This window comes from Gouania willdenowi, chromosome 3 (genome assembly GCF_900634775.1).
Source record: "Gouania willdenowi chromosome 3, fGouWil2.1, whole genome shotgun sequence".
Lineage (NCBI taxonomy): Eukaryota > Metazoa > Chordata > Actinopteri > Blenniiformes > Gobiesocidae > Gouania > Gouania willdenowi.
Genome location: NC_041046.1, coordinates 21,991,126 through 22,007,811, shown reverse-complemented (window position 1 = coordinate 22,007,811; position 16,686 = coordinate 21,991,126). Strand labels below are relative to the sequence as shown.

The 16,686-nt window shown below is 37.0% G+C and overlaps 1 protein-coding gene across 1 annotated transcript; it reads right to left on the bottom strand.

Annotated features, from left to right (window-relative positions):
• Positions 1 to 1,917: 1,917 nt before the first annotated feature.
• On the bottom strand, positions 1,918 to 16,088 carry kif28 (kinesin family member 28). The gene is made up of 27 exons (XM_028439219.1): positions 15,935 to 16,088; positions 14,428 to 14,619; positions 13,826 to 13,876; positions 13,574 to 13,726; positions 13,462 to 13,497; positions 13,267 to 13,386; positions 11,928 to 12,035; positions 11,658 to 11,812; positions 11,458 to 11,569; positions 11,316 to 11,383; positions 10,477 to 10,619; positions 10,288 to 10,409; positions 9,155 to 9,245; positions 8,854 to 8,914; positions 8,605 to 8,728; positions 7,760 to 7,895; positions 7,577 to 7,695; positions 7,123 to 7,230; positions 6,934 to 7,026; positions 5,706 to 5,846; positions 5,509 to 5,579; positions 5,233 to 5,367; positions 4,277 to 4,443; positions 3,831 to 3,925; positions 3,580 to 3,706; positions 3,313 to 3,446; positions 1,918 to 2,521 (listed from the first exon to the last, which is right to left on the bottom strand). The coding sequence occupies exons 1-27, from the start codon at positions 16,007 to 16,009 to the stop codon at positions 2,363 to 2,365; spliced, it is 3,096 nt and encodes a 1,031-aa protein (XP_028295020.1). The 5' UTR covers positions 16,010 to 16,088; the 3' UTR covers positions 1,918 to 2,362.
• Positions 16,089 to 16,686: the final 598 nt, after the last annotated feature.

Below are 16,686 nucleotides of genomic sequence, written 5' to 3'. Positions count from 1 at the left end.
CACCCATATTTCCAGCGCTTCGTTACTTTTGACTTGGTCAGACTCTAAAAACAAGAGGGAAAACTTGTTCCATTACAAATAGCCGATTTTTCAAGGTTGTAATGTTTTATTTCACACTGTTTTATTTAATGTAATTGTCAGATCAAATTCAATGTAGAGAATTCCAGTTTAAAACGAGTGAAGAACAACCACTATTGAGCATTGGAATAAATCCTGATGCACAAAATGTATTTTATTTTATTATTATTTTTTTAAACGTACACATTGAAGTGTGGGGTATGGCTTCCATAGTGGGGAGATACAACCGAGTTCCCAATATGATACAAGAATAGACATCTTCTATTACAGTGGAGGCCACAAAAATGTGTTTGTCTGATCCAAGGGCCACATCATCAACATTCATGTCAGTACTTAGAAGAATGACCTGAGTATTAATACAGGAATTAATATTTTTGTGTATTTGTGTTGGGGTTTAATTCACTTTTTGTGATTTTGTAGTTGTTTTATGATATTTTTTGAGTACTTTAGTCATCTTGTGCAACTTTTGTTTATTTTTGTGGTCATTTGAGATATCTTTTTGCGCTTTATTGTTTAATTTTCCCTTTTGTGTGTTTTTCTGTAATTTTGTATGTTTTTGGAGTCATTTTGAGTATTTTTGTCGTGTTGTTTCTCCTTTATTTTGTGTATTTTTGTTTTGTTTACATTTTACCTGTACCTTTTTTTTATTAACAGATGAGTTGTCCTCATGCTGAAAACGTTGTCGCATACGTGAGGAAAATGAAATAAATATTTACTCACAGTGATTTGGACAAGTAAGTTTAACCTAGTTTGAAAATATTAATGCGTGAGATTACTCGCTACTGGAATAAGAGAAAAAGAAAGTGGTCGTACGAGAGTAATACGTTACTAAGTAACCAACGTCTATGCACAAGAAGGACTAAACTCCAAATTTGGATTGAAAAAAGGGTGGAGACTGCGAGCCAGGTCCTCTCATCCAACATCAGTGCCTGACCTCACTAATGTAACCTACAAACTGTCAAAAATCCCAAGAACAAGCTTCTTGTAGAAAGCTTTGACAGATGATTTGAAGTAATACAGCAGCAAAGAGTGGACTATTACTTTGTTTTAACCCACAATTAGAAGTTGCAGTATTTTTATAGAAATGTGCTCCTGGTTCTCTTCAGCAGAGGCCTTGGGAAGCCTTGGCTGGGCTTGCAGGTCGTGAGGGTGAGGTAAAGCTGAAGCTTTAAATGAAAGCTCAGCCCTTTAGAGCATCGGTGAAATCCATTCATGAAGGAATACTCATCCCTTCCAGATGGAGGAAACACTCTGAAGAGCTTTGAGGAACTGAGAGCAGTTGTTGAGCGGCTGCACAGTGCTCTCTGCTGTCACTGGGAGAGGATTACAGCAAAGATAAGACATATTCACAAAAGAATGAGCATAGTGCATCAAATATTCTATTGCACAAACACAAGCCTCTCCTTCGTCATGTATCTTTTACAACTGCTTATCAAGGGATTAGGGCAGGAGGACACACTAATATCAGGTTGCCACTCCAATGTAAGGATAACTCAAAGTAATAGAGGCAACACTAATAATCCCAGATAATCTTTAGAACCTCTTAATAATTGGATTGTTTTCTTCTTTTTTTTTTTAATGTAACAGTAACACTTTTCAATATTTACATACTTTAATATAACATAACGTAAGCCTACAGTCATTTTGAAACATACAAAAGAGAAAACAAATAATGTGTTTAAATTAAACAAATTTTCCATGTTTAATGGTGTGGGAGAAAGTTTAAACTTAAACCAGCATACTTGCTTTTGGACGGAGCAAAGAAACAATAAAAACAGTCTTTCTAATGGTAACAGTATTATACCAGTGATACAGTTTCCTCAATACTAAGTCAAACATTGTGCAAATGATAAAATTCTACAAATTAATTAAGTCAATCATGTTCTTTTAAATTACACATATAAGCTGCATGCCATTCTAATTTGTGAAGGAGTGTAAAACTGTTCTTCAGCTAAATTTACTGATATATGTAATATAATATATGTAATAAGTATAATTTTGTTAATATCAGACACTAAGGGGGGAAAAAAAACAAATTAAAAGAAACCTAACCACAAACAAACAAGTACAGTTTATCCTCAAATTTAGTGACAAACCATTAAGAGCTAAAAAAAAAAAATAGTTTAACACATTACTATTTCACCTTATAACAACCCAATTTCACATCCCGCTTTTTGTTTTAATAAAAACAAAAACCTACTAGTTTTAATCTGAAATGCTTACAACAATCAACATTTTCTATGAAAACAACAGCATCAACTCTTATTTTGTAGAGTTTAGACCGTCACGGCCAAACTCCTGATCGTTCTCGTTTCCTGCGGACAATGGCAGCTACGTCCTGTTTGAGGGTGGAGACGCTCTCTTCCATCTGCTCTGAGAAGTCTCTCAGTAGACGACGATGCTCGTCCACAAAGAGCTTGAGACCCAACAGATCCGACTCCTCCTGGGAAAGCACAACATCACACCACAAACACAGTATTGTGTTCAGAGACTGCTGTGACAAGAAAATGAACTCCAATAACCTCCAGCCACCATAGACCCTATAGTATCACTACATTTATGTATACAGTATATAGATAGGTCTGTCCGTGCATGTATGTATATACATATATAAGTGTTTGTGTACATGTACTGTATGTATATATGTATATACTTGTATAACCGGACACATATGTGTGTGTATATGGATACAGTATATGTAAAACCCTGTACATAACTCTTTCCCTTTTTATAACACATATCACTTAATTGTAGATTTTGTTTTACATATATATATATATATATATATATAGTGAAACCCTAATTTTATTTTATTTTATTCTATTTTATTTATTCATTTTGCACATCACAATTGTTGCTATTTTTTAAAATACGTATTCCCTTTTTGTGTGTACATCGTCCTATGTCACACTTGCTTTGGCAATGTAAACTTGTTTCTCATGCCAATAAAGCTGTTTTGAATTTGATTTATGTAATACAACACATACCTAGAAAAAAAAATTACAAATACAGGTTGCAGAGGACGCTTGTCTAAGCTCATGTGGTCACACGTAAATTCTTATGTACTCCTAAAGTTGAAATTCCAAATTGTCTCGGAGAGTCTACTTATCGATCCCAGTTGTGTGTTGTTTGTTTGTTGTCTTTAGTGCAAATGGGTTTTTACTTGAATATAAGGTCAGTGTGTGTGTTTGCAGCAGCAGGTCCTCAGAGTATCAATGGTACAAATGTGCTTACACTGGGTCTGTGTCTGCGCAGACGCTGCAGCTGTCCTCTGACTGAGGTCATACTGTGGTAGAAAACCTTCAGAGCACGAGCAAACTCTGCATCACAGCTGGGACGCACCGATCGCCCACGTACTCCATCCCCACCTAGAGAGGAGGGTGAGAGGCCTTCAAGTGTGGGTGACACAGGTCAGAACTGAATCCGTCAGCTAACATGATTATACAGTGTGTGTGTGTGTGTGTGTGTGTGTGTGTGTGTGTGTGTGTGTGTGTGTGTTACCAGTCCTGGCTGCATTCAGCTTCTCCCTCAGAATATGATTTTCTTTCCTCAGTGAAGCGTTAACACTTTTTAATTCATCCAAGTCCTGCTGAAGAGCTTTCACTGACATTAGTTCTGAGCTCACAGCCTGCCATAGACATAAGCAAATAAACATAGTTTTTTCACAGTTTGGGTGGTTAACTATTGGTCTAAAAATGTATATTTTTGCCACCAAAGTATAATTGACACAGCAGCAGGAACATCAAACTTACTGAAGTTTCAAATGGATCTGTCTCATCGATGAGGAAGATGGATTCCGGAGTCATCCTCATTGTTTGCAGGGATGATACCAAGTGAGAACAGCCCTCTGAATCAGGAATGCACAAAGCAGCACAATGAAATACTCTTGTAATGACCTACGTTAGATATAAAAGTCCACATTTGGAGTCAAGGACTACATTTAAAGTCAAAAAACAAGTAAAAGAAAATCAATGCATTTCATGCACCTAAACTATAGCTGGATTACAGTAATTGGGAAATCTTTGGAAAACTAAATATGCATTTTGGTTTCTACATCACTATGGCAACAGATTGTAATCTCAAGTTTTAAAGTATTCAATCTCCTGTGAGTTGTGCTTCTGTAGGAACATCAACCATCAGATCCAGATCAGATAGAGGAGCAAAGCTTCTTCTGCTTCCATCCATCTGTGTGCTATACCTTGAAGGCCCCACAGCTCGAGCACCACAGCGCTGCTCTGCAGGTAGTTGAGGAGATGCTTGGAGGTCTGCAGGGAGGCAAAGTGAACTTTGTGATCCAGCAGAGGGTTGATGTTGTGCCACAAAGCTGGAGAGTACACGGGCTGGCTGCAGTCGAACAACCTGAAACTAACATAGCAAAGCCACGTATGAGCGACAGTACTGAAAAAATATTTCTAAATGAGTAATTTTACTTAATTATGTTTTAAAAGAAGTAAAGTCATTTGTTATATTTCTACACCCAACCGTTACTGACTAAATTATTATATTTTATTTCCAGCACATTGAACATAATCCATGTGTTCTTAGTCATGCCATTTCTGATAAACGCCACTGTCTTGGGTTCAGGTTTCCACCTATTATGGTGTTACTCACATGGCACATTTGGCATGGCACTGTTTTAGAGTTCATAAATGAAGCTAAATTTAGAAGATGATGACTTTTTTAATTTTACATTTTAATTCATTGGTGTCTTTTTTTTTTTTTTTTTTTGACAAATCTTTTATTTTACACAGATGCCTTTGTGGAAATGAAATTAAGTTCCAGTTGTGCAAGATCTCATCTTTTCCTTTTTAGGTTTAAACATGAGATGTTTACTGTATGCATGGGAACCGTGGCAAGATTTATTACTAAAAATAAACATGAAGGGTAAAAGTTACTAGTAACATTACTCTGAGTACTATTTAATTGAGCTACTTTTTTACTTGTACTTGAGTATTTTATGTATGACTTACTTGTACTTGAATACAATTTCAATCAAGTAACAGTACTTCTACTTGAGTAGGATATATCAGTACTCTTTACACCTCTGGTAGTGGTAGTAGCATTTAATAAATACAAAATAAACCCCATAAAGACCACTTAGGGCATTAGGAGACAGAGACTGGAACACCTTCTGAATGTGAATGTGCTTTTTACCCAATTTGGACTCCTCGATTTCGAGCCTCTTTAATCCAGCGTAGACCACAGCACTGATCCAGAACAACCTGGAAATCCAACCGTCGACCCAGTAAGTCAGACGGATCGATCAGAATGTCATCCTCTCCCAAAGAACTGCAGAGTCACAGGTTATAGACACTTGTTATTTATGACTATTAACGCTTTTTCTCTCCGGCTGTGTGTGTGTGTGTGTGTGTGTGTGTGTGTGTGTGTGTGTGTGTGTGTGTGTGTGTGTGTGTGTGTGTGTGTGTGTACAGTCCAGTAGGGGTGCAGGGAACCAGTTGTGCCTGTAGAATAGCTTCTTCAGTGCCCTCTGAACCCAATACCTGCAGAAAGAAGATGTCAGTCACATATTTTTCAGTGAGCGCCTGACCCTATTTCCAGCAGAGTGTGTGTGCGTGTGTGTGTGTGTGTGCGCGTGTGTGCATGTGTGCGTGTGTGTGTTTATGCACCTCTAACTGCTCTTGGAGAGGGATGCGGAAGGCCAGAGACTGGAGCCAGAGGTGAGCTGTGCCCAGGAGCAGAGGCTCCACTGGATCCCAGAAAGGGTCTTTATCTCTGGGCAGTGTGACTGCTGACGGTTCTGTTGCTCCCTTACAACATTGAGCAAATGCAGTTAAAAATGTATTGATGACCACCTCATGTATGTCTGACTCTACACTAGTGTTTGCTGTGTGGCCAGAAAACAAGATAATGAAAAAAGTAAATGTAATTTCCTACTATACTACAGTATTTTAAAACATTGAAAGCATTTTGACTAAACACAACCATACTAGTGGATTCTGGATCACTAGTCTCATCTGTAAAACTATCACCTTGTCTTTTGCACTTTATATGAAATGTGTTACCTGCAACATTTAGATCAGTGGTCACCAACATGGCGCCCTCAGGCCTGTTCTTACAGGAACACTATTAACCAATGAGCTTCGTCCAAAATCTGGTTTACTTACCAAACTCCTAAAGATAAATACAGATGGTTCTGCTGGAGATTTCTTTCTGTTAAAGGGAGTTGTTTCTTCCCACTGTCGCTAAATGCTTGTTCATGTAGATCTTGTTGGGTTTTTTCTTTCTTATAATGAATTTTATATTTTGATAAGCGCATTGAGATGACTTTGCTGTAACTTGCGCTATACAAATATAGTTGAATAGAATTGAATTGAATAGATGTAGTCAGAGCCTTAGTAGAATGACACACTGCTGCACCTGATATGTTTTTGTATTAACTTAACCATCTTTAAATGTTTATTTTCACTGAAACATTGAGACATATTAAAGTGTTGCAGATAGGATTTTATTTAAGAACCTGCAGATTTTTTTAAAGATCATTTTTTTTAAAAGCAAAGTGGATTTTTGGAAAATATTACAAAACTGTTAAATGTTTTACAATTAGTTAAAAGTTGTTAGTTAGTGGCCATTAAAATTGGGACAATGATTTCCAGTGAAACGTAATGAAATTGAAACAATTTCTTGAACTAAGAAAGAAAAGTGTTACATGTTGAAATATTTCCTGCCTTTTTAAGTCCCGACTAGTTTTCCTTATTATTATTCAAAGTGAAACCACAAAAATGTAATATTTAAACAATATCTATAAAAACGTCAACCCTTTGTATAATTCAGTACGTTTGAAGTACGCAGTTTAAGAAAGGTTGGTGACCCCTGAATTAGATCAACTCTTCTTGCCTGGTCACTGCACTGCTCAGCCTGATGCTGCTCGTAAACGTCCTCCATCAGAAACTTGCGATTGACAAACTTGGCCTTTGACCACACCCACACCTGGGAATAAATAACAAAGTGGTAAAAAAAAAACAACCAAAAAATAAAAAATGAGAAACAAAACGTTCCTTTAAAAACCTATATGAACAGACAAACCTGTTTGCTGTGCTTGGAAGTGACTTTGACAACGATGTCTTTCTCCAGATCGTGACCTTTAGAGTCTGAGAGTGCCAGGTTCTTAATCTCTAGTTTAAAGTCAACTCCCTAAAAACACAGCAGATAGTGAAGAAAGGGAGCTTAACTACATTAAATAAATAAATAAATAAAATACCAACAAAGAACACAAATACAAAAAAGGTGATGTTGGATTTACAGGCTAAACGTCAAATACAAACTTCTTGCTTTTTTATCATCATGACTGTTTAGGGGCCCTTTGCCATGCTATTTAAACAAGAATAATGGGAGAGAAAAAAAAAGTAATAATTAAATGCAATACAATAGAAATATGCATAAAACAAGAACCACAAGTCTGACGTTTAGGCTACTGTCCAATACAAACAGAAATTAGCTGAAAAAACGTCATGCATGGTAGGAAATTAATTTGTGTTACCTTGTTCAGTTCCTGACTCATCTGATTGGCCTCAGCCACCATGGGCATCAGTTTGATGCAGTCATAGAAGACAGCTAGCAGACTGGGGTCTGTCTGACTGGATCCAGTACTGGGCTCGCCTAAAAACAACAAAATCTCTGACTTTTAAATTGAAAACCAAACTGCTTTAATCTTCCTTCTCACCCAGATGGATGCCCTCCGCTGCAGCCAGCTCAGACTGGAAGTAATCGTAGTCATATCTGCTCCAGTCATCCCCGCCTCTCTCTGAGGGGTACCCAACAAACAGGTAGGTGCAGTTGGAGCCCAGGATGAGACGGTCCTACAGAATGTTTGTCCCTGTACATTAGCAATGTGCATTCCCCACATAGACTAGATCAATGGTTCCCAAACTTTTTGTGCCCATGGTACACCAAAGGACTAGTAAAAATCCTTTATAACACATGTTATCATTTTATATCATGTACAATATCTGTAAATGTGCATAACTATTTACTAATGCCAAATAAAATGTGACAAAAACAACTATATTACTCATGAAATATTTTTTAATGAAATATATATATTTTTAAAAAAAATGGGTATAGAGTAGGGGCGTGTGGTGCCTGGCATCTGGCGATATGATTTGCATCCTGATACATAAGTCAAATATATATATTTAAATATATATATATATATATATATATATATATATATATATATATATATATTTTTTTTTTTTTTTTTTTTTTTTAAATGATAAAACTAAAAAAAATTGATATGGATGCATTTTGAATCGATTCGAGAATCGCGCAACGTAATATCGCGATATATCGCAGAATGGATTTTTTTTCTACACCCCTAGTATAGAGTTTGCCTCTGTGTTATGAAATGAGTGCATACAAAGTTTTAAATTAAAAAATAATTATTTTTGTGTAGTTGTATAGTGCAGTGTATGGTTGTCACAAAATCCCACGGCACAGCCACACTTGCCTCACAGCACACCAGTTTGGGAACCACTGGACTAGATAAATAAAGGTGTCAGGACCCACCAAGTGCTGCAGCTCAACTGGTTGAGAAACGACATTCCCATTTACTGTGACCTTTGAACCTGCCAGGGGGGTCAGCGTCACTCGACGAGCTTCATTCTTGAACACAGCATGACGTTCCTGTATACTAACACACGGATACACACGATCATTAATAAACCTTATAAATGAGGACGGATGTTGACCATGTATAATGCAGAAAACATGTTGACCAGCAGATATTTTGTCAACTTTATGCACATGAAATCTTACCCTAAGCCTTTGATGGAGATGGATCTCGGGGAGGAGTCACAAAGCCCAACATCCCATTCACCTAAAAAACATCGAAACTCTACCAAAACATTTCTACTGATGTGCAACAGTTTCCAAAGATAAGTTGAACTGTTGCTGTGAAGCCATTTACAGACATCACCGTCTGTCATGATGTTAAAGTGATTCATTTCAGTGTGTGGTTTGAGCTTAAAATGTGTTTTAGTGACAGAAGCAGAAAACAGAATGAACTCAACTGAATTAGAGGGTCAGAAATGTGTAGATGAGGAGCAGATGGACTAACCCTCCTGGATAAAAAGCTTGACCACTCCTGAGAGCTGGGCATCTTCATTGACGTTGAGAATATAGGGATGCATCTGCATCATCCTCCTCTCCTGATCGCACAGGCAAAATATGGAATAATAGGAATGATACCGACAACAACAATATATATATATATTCAATAAATTTACACTATTTACAAATATAACATTCTTAGGACAAAATTTTACATTCATGACTAGGGGTGGGAACCTCTGGGTACCTCACGATACAAAGCTCACGATAACTATTATCCCACGAAACGACGAGACTGCAATTATCGATATATTGGTCAGAAATTAATCTTTGATAATCTATGAAAAGTGAAAAAATAGAATTTTTATTTTTTATCTCTGAAAGACAATAAATTGAAAAAGTGTCCTATGAACAGTGACACTATTTTAGTGCAACACTTCTGTAAATAAGTGTCAACATACCAGTGTAAACAAATAAGTATCTCCAATAGTGCTTTCTGTAAACACAAAATAGGGTCTTTCTTACCAGTGACACCATTATAGTGCAATATTCCAGTGAACAATATATTAGTTCCTTCAACAAACAGTGACAAAATATCTGTGAAGACCTACCTGCACATTTGAGTGAAAAAGCAGAAAAGGTTTGGAAAATAACAAAATAAATCTTAAAAAAATAAATAAATAAATTAAAATAAATAAATAAATAAATTTAAATAAATAAATAAAATAAAATGAAAAATCGATACTTAGTGCGAGTATATCTATATTCGATCGTGCAAAAAAAATATTGCGATATAGCGCCGTATCGTCACGCTCCTATTCATGACCATACAAGCATCAGGGTACCCGTCATATAGTATGGAAATGTTACACTTTGTTGTGTAGGTGCGTCCTAGACTGATCTTAATGTGGTGTAGTATCATGTGACTGTCTTGTTCAATCAAGCGCACAACAAAATCAGGTGTGCCTAATGCTGCACTCATGTCTGATGAAGTGCGTTCAGCACGAAACGTCACGTTTTTTGGTGTAAATTACTTAAAACTGGGAGCTAATTACGCAGTCGGACTTTTTGATGCAGCACACTGCTTTAAAAGGGATGTGCGTGTTTTTTTGATTGAACAACAACATGTAAATATAATACCTGTGTTATGGTTGCGTACTGTTGCTCCCAGTCTTTCAGGGCCTCCTGCAGATGCTGCTCCCACAGAGTTTGAATGGCTCTGATCTGAAGCTCATTTTGACTCAAAAGCTGCCGGAGTTCCTCTGAGCACACAAACAAACATGGTCTATTCTCTACTGGTTTCAGCTGTGTTCAAACACTGAGCCTTACTGGTCTCATCATTCTCTCTCTGTCCCTCTTGACCCATCCGACTCAGCCGCTGCATCAGTCTGGCATTTTCCGCCTTCAGCTCTTTAACAAGACGCTCAGTGGGACTTTCATTCACTACTGCACGGTTCTGAATACGCTTTGTCCTGAAGAAGAGGGAGAGGATGCTGAGTGAGCAGTAATAGCATTCCTAAAAGGACACACTGCTAACTGGTGATGAACGCTAGTGTACACAGGGGTGGACTGGGACAAAAAATCCAGCCCTGGCATTGTGTGTCCAGACCAGTCCATTACATGATCAGAGACACCACATAGAAACTGTTATTATGTCAGTGATGCTCAACATGTAGCTCTTTATGTCTTCATTTTATTTATTATTCCCCCAGAAAACCTTACAAAGGGGGAAACTTTTTAACCTTTTTTATTTGTCCTATTTTTGCCCCTTTTTTTCAGAATTCTGCTACCTTTTGCCAATTAACACCTCTTTTTTCCTATTTTTTTCATTTTTCAAAAGAATTTTGGCCACTTTGTTCCACATTTTTGCCCTTTTTCACTATTGTATGCCACATTTTGCTAATTTAAGCTACCCTTTGCCATTACATACTACCTGGTTCCTCTTTGTTTGCCTATTTTTGACCACTATTGACTGCTCTAGGCCCATTTTAGTCACTTTACACTCTTTTCTTGCCACATTTGGATCATTTTTGGTCACCTGATACCATGTATGCCTTCACTTGCTTGTCAAAAAAACAAAAACGTAGCGGACCAGACCACCCCTGGCTGTAGACCAGTGCATGAAAGGGAACCTGTTGCACAATGCTGTTATTAAATAAGTGATGTACCTTTCAGCATAACGTAAAGTGGAGAGAGACTCTTCATAGCAGATATCAGCAGGGCTCAGTGTGGCAATCTAAAAAACAGCAACTATTAACATTATGTCATTATAATAACAGTGAGTGGCGCTGGTTAAACATAATTTAATACCATAACGGTGCGACTATTTCCTCCCAATGCAGACTGCAGTAACTTGGTCAGGACTGAGTCTCTATAAGGAATGTGGACGTTCTTTTTTCCTACTGCCAGATCAGCCAGTGCACTGCAGGAATGATGGAGGGAGAAGATGAATGCAAAGATCGTTGGAAAGGAATAAAACACGTTGGTATTAAAAACAAAAGAACAGTGACCTGATGACATTGCCTAAGGTGGTGAGGCTCAGATTGATGGCTGTGCCCTCTTTAAGTCGATCTGCCTCCGACCCTGATGACCTCTGACGCTCACTCCCAGCCAAGTCCACCAGGTTTATGTTGGACTGCTTAGTGGTGCTCTCTTTAGAGAAGATCTGACAGAAAGAGCCAGTCATTTGGACACATTTTAAAGAACAAGGTGGAGACCTAAACACACTTAATGTGAAAGAGAATCCTAAATCATTTTGCAGTGGGAGCTGAACCTCTGACCTGTTTGAGCTGGAGGATGATAAGCATGTGTGAGCGGCTGCTGTTGGCGTTCATGTGAGTGGCTGCAGTGGTTCGGGTCCTCGTTCCTTGTTCCATCAACTGCTCCACCTTTCAGAACATTGTGATATTGTGCTGTGACTTTTTTTTTTTTTTTTTTTTTTTTTAAAAAACATACCTTCTAAAAATCCATTTTTTTTTTAAACTTAAGCATATATCCTTGTAAAAAATACCTGGAACTAAATTCTTTCATTCATACAAACATTGACGGGCCATATTTGGCACGATATGTGATTATGTCCACAGGTCAAAACGGTAATAATACCGTTACAGATCATTAGTAAAACACTGTTTAACGTTAACTCTAGGCAACCAAAGGAAAATTGATCTGAAAACTTAAAGTCAGAAATGGCTAATCTAGGGATATTGTGGTGAAGACGTGCACATTTTAATTCATAGTTTTTAGACTAAAATGCAACTTAGTTTAAATAAAAACTTAGCCATCAGGACTATTTCAGTTCAAATCTAGTTTAGAATAGAATAGAAGGCTTTTATTGTCATCATACACAATGTACAAAGAAATGAAAGGACAACTCTGGAAGGTGCAAGAGTACAGGTATAAAGAAAAAAAGAGTATATAATAAAATAAAAACACAATAAGCTAGTAAAAACGTAAAATAAAAGTAATAACCATGAAATAAAATAAATAAAATGTACATTAGGAGAGCATTATAGCAGAAATGGGAATAAATATATATATATTGCACATTGAAGAGTGACAATGGAAGTCAACTGAATAACATTCAGATTTTAGTCGACTAAATCTGTTACAGATATAGTCAATTTAAATATGCATAAGAATTTATGCATATTTTTAAAGTTGCAATTACCATTACATAACCTGATAGGATGGTATTAATGTTTTTAAATATATATAAACAGATATGATGTGATCAATATGTAAGATCACTAAATAGCTTGTCCCGCCTTCATTGCAATAAACGTAGTTTTGATTGGATACCTCCCAAATAAGAAACTTAGTTCTGATTGGATTTCGTCTCATGTGAACATTATAGCTTTTTTTTTATTATCAGTTGACGAACATTTTTGTATATTTTGATAGATTTCATGCACATTTATTAGTTTTTTTTTAATATATATATATATATATATATATATATATATATATATATATATAAAGGTGCACATATTTTGTTTACTGGTAGTACATTAAGCAGCTTGAGTCATAGCCTTATTATTGTCACTTAAAAAATGTAGTTGACGAAAACTATGAGAAAAAATGTCATCAACCACATCCATGAAGATCCTCATTGGTCTTTACCTGTGCAGCGCTCTCACAGGGGACTGTGCGGAGCCCCTCCACATAGAAACCTCTTCGTTGTTCTTCTCGTACCCTCAGACCACCAGGAGTACGAGCTCCTCGAGACAGCAGGTCCACCACCTGATGAAGAGGTAGAGGAACCATCTAAACATCCAGGTCAAACACATAAAGTGAGAAGTAAATCACAGCTCATACCTGTTCATTATATATTTCCAGCATACTGAAGAAGACCTGTGGAAACAGCCAGAACACACACCTGTAGGAATCTCTTTCTAAAATGACCCTAATGTCCTTGATGATCTTATACCTGACATTGTCTGTTTTCTTGGTTTTCTCTGATGGCCTGAAACAGTCGCTCACAAAGTTTGGGAACCAAACCTTTGTTTGAGCCATAGCCCACCATGGAGTAGCTTTTTCCTGAGCCAGTCTGCCCATAGGCCAACAACGTGGCATTGTAACCCTGCAGAGGTCATCACAGGACATGCATCGCTCAGATTAGCTCAGTCAGCATTATAAACACACAACTGATCATGTGATAGTCAGACAGAGTACTGGGCACCTGCAGAGCGTTCTCCAGAATTCCTTCTCCAAGGTCCCCAAACACACAGTCCTGGAAATAAAAAAAATACAAGTGTAGTTCCTCATCTGCAAAGTGCAGATAACTGTTTGATCAATTCTTAAACTACTGATTAAATACAAAAATATTCCATCTTCTACTAAACAAATAATTAATAGTTGATGTGAGAACAGTTTCAGATCATTCAATAGCACTACAGAGGCCCCTGACTGGCCCTGATTGGTTTGCTGTATTTTTGGGTAATCATGGCTTAGTGGTAGAGTGGGTTGTCCAGAAACCAAAGAGTTGGGGGTTCAAATCCTGCTCTAGCCAAGTCATTGGCACCCATATTGCCTCGTATGAATGGGTATGAATTGTGCATGAATGTTGGCGGTGCCACGCTTCCGTTAGTATGCCCCAGGGCAGCTGTGGCTACATTGTAGCTTACCACCACCGGTATGACTGTTGTGTGTGAATGAATAATGGTTTCTGTAACATGCTTTGAGTCTCCTCAGAAAAAGTGCTATTTGAATCCAAGCCATTATTATTATGAAGCTGATGTGATAATTGAAAGTAGGTTTCTTTATGTGCTGATTTGGAGGTACCTGATCAGCGTATCTTCCTCCAGGTTCCTCAGGGACAAACACTCCTCTGTGGTCTCTGGTGAAGCCGCTGTGAGACCAATAGGCATAGTCAAAGCTAAAAGAACGTCTGCTCTGCAGGTCACGGGGATCCTGGATGGTAATGGAGCTGGTCACCATGGAGATGATACAGCTGCTGCCTGCATCCCTCTCCCTCTGAGTGAAGGAAATTAAGTACATACTGTGTGGGAGGGGACATTTAGTCAAATATTACTTTTGAATTCAGAATTTTTTTTATGCAAAGGAAAAAAAAGAAAGATGGTATTGCTTTAGGTTCTTAGTTTAAGATCACAGATAAAATTTTCTTGCTTTAGTTTTATTGAAACTGTTGTTTTAATAAACTAAAATTAAACAAATATTTCTGATCTGATATTTCACCTGTTTCTGGATTAGCCACTAATTGGACAACATTCTGATTATGATTTTAGTCTTAGTGGTTTTGTTCTGTTTAATTTATTATTTTTTTCTTCTGCAAAACATGCAATTTATTCATTCTGCTTTAGTTTATATTTAGTTTAGTTTAGTGAAAAGTTATAATTGTAAGTTGTAATACCAATTTAATCTAGACTAGCATTATATTTGGATCCTTGATACAACAGGACACACACTGAACAATAACTAGTCCACTATCAAATATTAACGGTGTAAAAAAGACAAAAGGATAACCAAAATGCACAAAATTACTCCAAAACACACAAGACGAATACAAGTATACACAAAAATGATGGAAAAATATGATAAATGGCAATAAAAATAGCCAAAAGGATTTAAAAAAAAATAAAAAAATGAGAGTGAACTACATAAAATGACAATAAAAAAATACACAGAATTCCTCCAAAACACCCAAGACAAACATAAATATACACAATAAAAGGAAAAATTACGATAAGAACACACAAAAGGATTTAAAAAAAAATGCACACACATAAAATGAGAGTAAATTACACAAATGACTCCAATCACACACAAAAAGGAAATAAAAGTACACAAAATGTCAACAAAAACACTAAATGACAAAAACACATAAAAAGCCTTTGATCTTCACTCAGATTGATCATTATTCTAAATGCTGACGTGACTCTCTCTGCTGTACAACAACAGTGCCTAAATAACAGATATTGGGGTGGAAAATATTCTTTTACACTTAATTGGTCAACTTTTAGTAAAAGAAAAGCATTATTTACAAACATGATGTAAGACTTTTTTTTTTTTTTTATTCAAAAGCCTTATAAAAGCAGAATTTTTCTTCTTTTGATTACCTGAAAGAACAATTATAACACGTTAACAGAAATTAACATGAAAAGCACATTTTCCTGTTTTTTTTTTTTTTGCCGTCCACGACCCGTTAGTTGAGAAGCTCTGCTGTGGTGTATATGCTGCTTTCCACCATAAATAAGCATTAGTTTAAGAAACAAGCTGAACACTGTTAAAAGAGTAACTCAGATTACAGATGACAACAGAAGACACTAACCTTGTTAAACGGACGCACTCTGACAGCCACTTTCACACAGTCCTTACTGTGCATGTCTGAGGCTTTGGCCCTCATTGTGCAGCAGGAAGGCTTCAGTACTGACACAGACAGGCTGAGTGATGGCCTCTCCTCTCACTGACAACACTCCACTGTGTCCAGTTACACACGGACGCTGCCACACATCAGGCTGGCTCAGCACACAACACTCCATCCCTGAGCAGATGTCAACACGACCTTGGATATTTCACTCAAACGTGGTAAAATAGGATTCTTTAACTGTTAAAATATATATTTATTTTCAGCACTGACACACAGGACCATGATTAGGTTGTTACAGTTAGTAGTTATAAAGATAAGCTATATAGTGAGCCAAAGTAAACAAAGCCGGTTTCACTTTCATCTCGTCTAACTATGAATTATTGAACAGACAGAACTCTGCTAGTGTTCTCAGTCATGATAGAGTCGCATTCAGGGGCTTCACAGAAAATACAAATGCTGAAAACAACAAAGACACACACACACACAAAACAACCTAATGATGCCCTTTTGTGACTGATGCTAATGAAAGTCATTGGACCAACAGAATTAGATCTAAGATACAAGATGATATGTTAAGATGCAGCTTTTCGAAACCATCCACCCTCCAAATCCACAAACGTGCACTTCGAATGAAGCAAAGAAAAAAGCAACAAGGAGAGTTTTCAAGCTTTACCAGATTTATCAAAGAGCACTCATCAAAAATAAGACAACCT

Bases quoted from the DNA above. Each gene is read 5' to 3' on its own strand.
- kif28 (XM_028439219.1), bottom strand. From the start codon at position 16,009: ATGAGGGCCAAAGCCTCAGACATGCACAGTAAGGACTGTGTGAAAGTG. The intron at 10,620-11,315 runs GTACATCACTTA...CCTCTTCTTCAG, and splicing joins ACTTTACGTTATGCTGAAAG to GACAAAGCGTATTCAGAACC. The intron at 3,926-4,276 runs GTATAGCACACA...TTCCTGATTCAG, and splicing joins CGAGCTGTGGGGCCTTCAAG to AGGGCTGTTCTCACTTGGTA.